This window comes from Lipotes vexillifer, unplaced genomic scaffold (genome assembly GCF_000442215.2).
Source record: "Lipotes vexillifer unplaced genomic scaffold, Lipotes_vexillifer_v1.1 scaffold333, whole genome shotgun sequence".
NCBI classification, from domain to species: Eukaryota; Metazoa; Chordata; class Mammalia; order Artiodactyla; family Lipotidae; genus Lipotes; species Lipotes vexillifer.
The window spans coordinates 1,530,531-1,537,175 of NW_006790633.1; the positions used below are offsets into that span (position 1 = coordinate 1,530,531).

At 46.0% G+C, this 6,645-nt stretch overlaps 1 protein-coding gene across 1 annotated transcript; it reads right to left on the bottom strand.

Moving 5' to 3' along the window:
• Positions 1 to 426: 426 nt before the first annotated feature.
• MRPS23 (mitochondrial ribosomal protein S23) lies at positions 427 to 4,810 on the bottom strand. Its single transcript, XM_007463883.1, has 5 exons — positions 4,750 to 4,810; positions 3,748 to 3,918; positions 1,557 to 1,634; positions 1,113 to 1,239; positions 427 to 756 (listed from the first exon to the last, which is right to left on the bottom strand). The coding sequence occupies exons 1-5, from the start codon at positions 4,791 to 4,793 to the stop codon at positions 604 to 606; spliced, it is 573 nt and encodes a 190-aa protein (XP_007463945.1). The 5' UTR covers positions 4,794 to 4,810; the 3' UTR covers positions 427 to 603.
• Between the last annotated feature and the right edge of the window lie 1,835 nt (positions 4,811 to 6,645).

Genomic DNA, 6,645 nt, shown 5'->3' on the forward strand with positions numbered 1-6,645 from the left:
TCAGCAGGATGTAATCATTCATTCACTCACCAAATCTTTCCTGAGCAGCCTACTACCTGCAGGTCTATGCTAACCATCTCCAGCACTCAATCCATGAGATTAAAGTTATAGTCTTGGCCTCGGTCCATCATCAATGATACGTCCTCACTTACTGCAAAGCACAAGTCAGCCTGGCCTCTCAAGCAAAAAGGACAAAGATTAGCTGCAGACACAGTTGGCCAGGGAACCACACCTGATGTGCAAGTAGAAGTCTGATGGATCAAGAGAAGAGAAACATACCAGAGAATCAAATGTGAACACAAAACTCCAAGCAAACCTACTAAGAATGAGTCCCATTCAAACAATACTTACAAAGGTTTCCTCATGCTATTTACAATTTTAAAGTAAATTTACTTTATAAGCACTGAGGAATTCTTTGTTTAATACCTGCTTCTCCAAACCATGATACAGAGCTTTATGACAACCTAGAAGTGGAAACCAAGAGAAGGCAAACGTGATGCCTTAGAGATCAAGAAACATTTACACAGTTCAACTGTTAAAAATAGCACAACATTCACGTAGTGAATCCGGTTTGGATGTCAGCATACACAGCATACAAGTTCTTCAGGGAGGTGAGAGGCCTGTCGACTGTTCTCCAGGTGCCCCCAAGTGCTGGGCCTGTGGACCTTCTTTCAGAGACTGGCTCTCCTCCAACGCAGTCTGGGGCTCGACACCCATGGGTTCAGGTTTCCAGGAGATGTGACTACCATCCTGTTGCTTAAAAGACCAGATATAAGTACGTCACACAGATGTTATGACTTTCACTCAATTCATCAGCTGAAGCTATATGACTAGCACATTCTATCACTGACTCAAAACTCTACCATTAATATCTCAGGTCAAATTTGATTACAACAAATAATAAACATGATAAAAGTCTCTACAGAACCACAATTTTAAAAGCCCTCATGACAACTCACTTGTTCCAAGGAGCAGTCCTTACCACAAAAATCTATTCAATCTAACAGTATCTGACCTGGAGCCACGGTTGGGGAAAGAAAACCAAGCCTTCCTTTAACCTCTGACAAACAGACAACCAATCCTAGTAATAGTTTTGCTAACAAAATACTCACAGTCCTTGCTTCTCCTACTCGTCTTAAAATGACACCTTCTGCCAATAAAGCCTTCCCTGCTTCCACAAATAACTTCTCTTCATCTGTTTCTCCAAGTTTCTGTAGCTCAATGTACTTCTCCACAAACCTAGAATTCCAAGCAGTCACATCTTCAGTCTATATATTGAGAGGTGTCAAGACATATGCTCTTACACAGTCCCGAGTATCCCCTTAAGAGAACTTCCTAGGGAGTTTGGGACTGACACGTACCCACTGCTCTATTTGAAACAGATAACCAACAAGGACCTATGGTTTAAAAAAAAAAAAGAAGAGTTAATTTAAAAAAAAAAAGAGATCTTTCTATAGGAACATCTTTTTCCCCAAGTGGAATGCAACAAAACCCCTCAAATTGACAACTAAATCCTAAGAAAAGAAAGGTAACCAAAGACTTATGGAATGGCTTACCGTTGACAGGTAGACTTGAAGTTTGGATTGAACAGATCAAAAGCTTTTTGACCAGATCCATAGGTTGAATAAAATTTCCTAGAAAGTACAAAACAACACAATATAAATCTCCAGTTATAGATCATGGCCAAGAATGGAGGAAAGAATAACTGCTGGGCCCTGAGGAACTGAGTATAACGTGACCTACAGACCTTTTTTGTTCATTTTAAATAAGCAATGCAGGCACATGGTAAATACATCAAATGTTACAGAAAGGTATCCAGTGAAAAGTAACACTCCTCCTCACCTCTGCACCCTAAACTCCCAGTTCCCCTCCCCTTAAGCAACACTAACCCGTTTCTTGTGTATCCACCCAGGAATGTTCTATCACTATACAACCATACATGCATCTATCATTCCCTGTCCCCAGCCACACTGTTTAACCCCAAGGATAGTAAACACATCTTTCCTTTTTACTTAATATTTCTCAGAGATCATTTCAAATCAGGACACGTAGATTGTTTCTAGTCCTTTGCTACTTTAGACAGTGTTGCAATGATTACGTTTATCTATATTTCTTAGTGTACCGTGCAAATAAGCCTGTGGAATAATTTCATAAAAATGGTATTGCTGGGTCAAGGTATGTGCCTTTGTAATTTGGCCTTGCAAATTGCCAGAATGCTTGCCAAAGGGGCTGCGCCAACTTACACCCACACCGGGAAGGCAGGAGGCTGCCTATTTCTACACACCCGCACCTAATTGTATCTCCCGACTTTTTTTTTTTTTTTTTCCGACTTTTTGATCTTTGTCCATCTGACAGGTGAAATATTATAATTCATTGTAGTTTTGCTTTTCTTATGAGATAGGTTGAACATCTTTTCATGTTTAAAAGCAAGTGAAATTCCTTCTCTGTGACCTGTCCACGTTCTTTGCCTATTTTTCCTTTTGGTCTTTCTCTTATTGACTCATAAGCAAACTTTATAGCAATATAAACAGGAATTAGCCCTCTGTCATACGTGTTGCAAAATTTTTTCCCAGTATGTCACCTGACTTTTGATTTTGCTTATGGTAGTTTTTGTGTGCAGAAATTTTAATATTTTCATCTACGGCTTCTGGGTTTTTATATCATGCTTAGGTAGGCTTTTATCACAGAGGCTATTTTTTAAATTACCCCACAGTTTCTTCTAGAACTTTTATGACTTCACGTTTTACATTTAGGTTTTGATAAACCTGAAATTTATTTTGCTGTTGTAAGTTCTTAAAAATATCAAAAACACCAACAACAACAACAAAAAAGCCAAAAAGATAAAGGTTCAAAAAACGATTTAAGTATAAGGTGTTATTATTTTGGCCTTAACAGCAATAAAAGAGGAAGCATTAAAATATTCCACATTCTCCAGTGACCATCACCCAGTTCCACTGCTACGCACACAGTAGGAAGCACAAATGATTTTAATGTGTAAATGACCTTGAAAGCATCCTGACCGAGAGCATGCAATGGACCTGAGCGGAAAACTACTTAAGTATTTAATGCCCCAAAGATCTCTGAAAATTTACAAGCAGAGCCAGAACATACAAAGGAGTGTCCTGGGAGGAAAAAAAAACAAAAAGATTCGTCAAGTGAAAGGTGCCTGGACCTCAATAGAGAAAATGACTTTATAAATTGTTTTCTTACATCCAGGAATAGGGGTAAGAATAAGGTATATGTATTAATTTCAATTAGGCACAATCTCTGATCTTAACATTTAAAGAGAAAAGAAACTGTACACACTCTGGATACTACAAACTGACATCCGTATTTGAGGGAAAGGGCTTTGTCAGTGAATTCCCAGTAAGTTGATCCTGAGCCTCATTGTTCTCATGACTAAAATGGAGACGAGGATCCCGACTGAACTTGCAGGGTTGAAGTAAGACCTAAATGAGATAACGTTGGTTAAGGGCTTAGCACGGTGCCAGCCACCAAACAGATGTGCAGAAACAGGTAGCTATCATTGCAATGATCAGTCAGTTGTTGGGCTCCAGATTCTACTCCGAACTTCTGCTTCTCTCACATGGGGGAGGGGCTCTGATTCCCTAATCCGGCTAGATAGACAAGACCGGCTCCACAGAGCAAGCCCAGACTCAATTCCTATTTAAGTTGTCAGACTGCTGGCTAAACCCTTCCTTCTAAAGTTCTGCAGCCTCCTGTCCACCATACTGGCCCGGCACTCACGCTCTAATCCGATCCTCGTGGTAGAAGATGTCCTGGATGTGAGCTTTCGCTTTGCCGTATCGCAAGCGGGGCCTTTGGAAGACCGGCTCCCTCAGTGGCGGGAAGGCATTATATATGTCAAACCAGAGGGGCTTCTCCTTCAACACACCAGCCCGCATCAGGTCCCGCGTCCTGAAGGAAGGTTAAAGAACGAAGGTCAGAGGGCTTCCCTGGTGGCACAGTGGTTAAGAATACGCCTACCAATGCAGGAGACACGGGTTCGAGCCCTGGTCCGGGAAGATCCCACATGCCACGGAGCAACTAAGCCCGTGTGCCACAACTACCGAGCCTGCGAGCCACAACTACTGAGCCCACGTGCCACACTACTTAAGCCCGGGCGCCTAGAGCCCGTGCTCCGCAACAAGAGAAGCCGCCGCAATGAGAAGCCCGCGCACCACAACGAAGAGTAACCCCCGCTCTCCGCAACTAGAAAAAAACCAGCGCACAGCATGAAGACCCACTGCAGCCAAAAATTAATTAATTAATTTAAAAAAAGAACCAAGGTCAGTCAGTGAATCAGTGTAGCCGCAGCCTGGGACACCGGCGGGGTCACAGAGTCCGGAAGACACCCGGACGGAGGGCAGAGCAGGAGGTCCCCTACCTACAGGTAAGATGTTTCCATATTCCAAACCAACCTAACAGTGCTCGGGAGTTAATCTTCCACCTTCTTATGTGCGTCCCACCCCCCTCGCCCCATCCCCGTCCCGTCAAGGAAAATGAAAGACGTTCCCGCCAGGCCCATCAGCCCCTTCCTCCCTTCCTCTTCCTAGAGACCTCCACTCGGGGAGCGGAGAGGTGCGATCTTGAACGTGAGAGCTAAGAAATTCAAGGGGTGACATAGTCACGCACAATTCTTCAGAAACAGGAGAGAGCACAAGAGAGGCCTGGCCGGGCTCAGACCCACTCAAAAAAGGGCGTAAAAAGGGGAGGCGCCCTCGGCCCACCCCGGCTCCGAGCACGCACCGCGAGAAGATGCTCCCCACGTTTTCCAAGCGGCTCCCAGCCATGCTCGACGCCTCGGATCCCGTGCGGCTCCTCGTACCGGAACCGGAAGCGCCCGCAGCAGGCAAAGTGACTGTAAGTCGCGGGCCGAGCCGCGGATCCCTGGGCTACCGCCCCGGCCCCAAGGGGAGGGCGGGGCCAGGCAGAAGCAAAGGATAGCCGCATCGGCACGCCATCGGCTACACGCCAGGTTCAGACAGGAGCACTCGATAGCCGAGCCGCCAGGGAGGGAGCGAGCCAAAGCCCGGCAGAAGCAATAAATGACCGATCCAGGGGAGGGGCTAATTGTGGTGGTTGCTTTACCCTTTCTGGCCTTACTGAGCCAACTCCGCCCGAGAAGACCGGGCCGTGCGGAGGAAAGATGATGGGGAGGGAGGAGGGAGGCGCAGCCTAGGTCCTGGGAGAGCCAACTAGTCTAGGAATTCGTAAGGCAGAGATAAGAGGTCACCAGCTCTAGCTACGGGCTGCACCTAATTTTGGTTGGAGTCAAAGACTGCGCGGAAGGAAACCGAGGCCCGGGGAGGAACGTCACCCGCCCAGGGTCACCCTAGAGCCGAAGCCTCCGTCCTCCGCCTCCTACTGTTTAGCACTCCCCACTAAACCCTTTGGCCCTGGAGCGCCACCTGCACGCGCTCTAATAGGGATGCTGCGGGCAGCTAGTGTTTTCTCCCCGGGAGGCGTCGCTAGCTAGCTGTTCCTTAGAGCTTGAAAAGTGAAAGTGTCTGGAACAAACAAATTCCGAGAAGGAAACTCAAAAATCTGGGGACGTATCCTCTCAGGATAATCTTTTGTCCCAACAGTCATACTTTGGGTAAAGTACCCCATGGAAATTAAAACACAATTTCACGAGGATATTTGTGCAGAGATCGTCATTGCAGCATTGTTTGTAATGCACCCTCCCATCCATCGAATGGGAGATGGCTGGAAAATTATGCTTCATATAATCTACGGAGTCCTAGGCAGCTATTGAAATGAACGAGCTAGATCCATACGTATTGACCTAGATGAATGCCCACGACTTGTTGTTAAATGAAAAGGGAAATTGCAGAGAAGGTCTTTAATCAAAAGAAAAAAGAAATCTTTTAGACGTGTTTGTATGAGGATAGAAACTTATGTGGAAAGGCACCCACGGCTGTGAACATTGATTTTCTCCAGTGAGATGGCAGGAGGGGAAGGGAGAATTTTTTTTTTCTTTATGTATCCCTCAGAGTTTGACCTGTGAAGAGTTTGTATTCATTTTTGAACTTTTTAATCCAGTGAAATGTTCTGAATCACACATACACACAATATCTCCGGGGAGCCCATTATCTTTGTCATCAAGAAAGTGTCAGGTCATCCCAGAGTCCTCCCTGCTCTCTGGGAGGCTAGTGAGGTGGAGGGGGATGTCTGATGAGCAGTTAATGCTTGCTTGTGTTGTCTCACCGAATCCACACACCTACCCACAACTGGCTGTTGTTATCCCCATCACAGATGAGAATGTGAGGCCACAGGGAGTTAAGTAACTTGTCTGATAGGTAACTGACAGAGCCAGGCTTCCAGCCCCATCCAGGCACTTTCTAGGACCCCACAATGCCTCCTTAGCCATGCCTCCGGCTGGAGACTGATGGGCTGAGAAGTCAGGCAAAACTGGCCCCAGGGGCAGGGGACAGGGTGATCTGAGGCCGAGGGCCGAGAGGTGGGTTTCACTGCTGCCTCAGGACCCTCTGGAGCAGGGAAGAGAGAGCACAGCTCTGGCCGCTGGGCCAAGCGTGGAGTCCTAGGCAGGTCTACAAGACTTTGCTCTAGGGAGAGCAAACATACTCGCAGCTAAATATAGTCTTCCCAGGCTTCAAAACAAGTTTCTAATTCCGTCCAAGT

Coding starts and splice junctions, on each gene's coding strand:
- MRPS23 (XM_007463883.1), bottom strand. CDS start 4,793: ATGGCTGGGAGCCGCTTGGAAAACGTGGGGAGCATCTTCTCGCG. Junction 1,635..3,747: donor CACGAGGATCGGATTAGAGC/GTGAGTGCCGGG, acceptor TGTACTTTCTAG/GAAATTTTATTCAACCTATG. Junction 757..1,112: donor GAGTAGGAGAAGCAAGGACT/GTGAGTATTTTG, acceptor TGGTCTTTTAAG/CAACAGGATGGTAGTCACAT.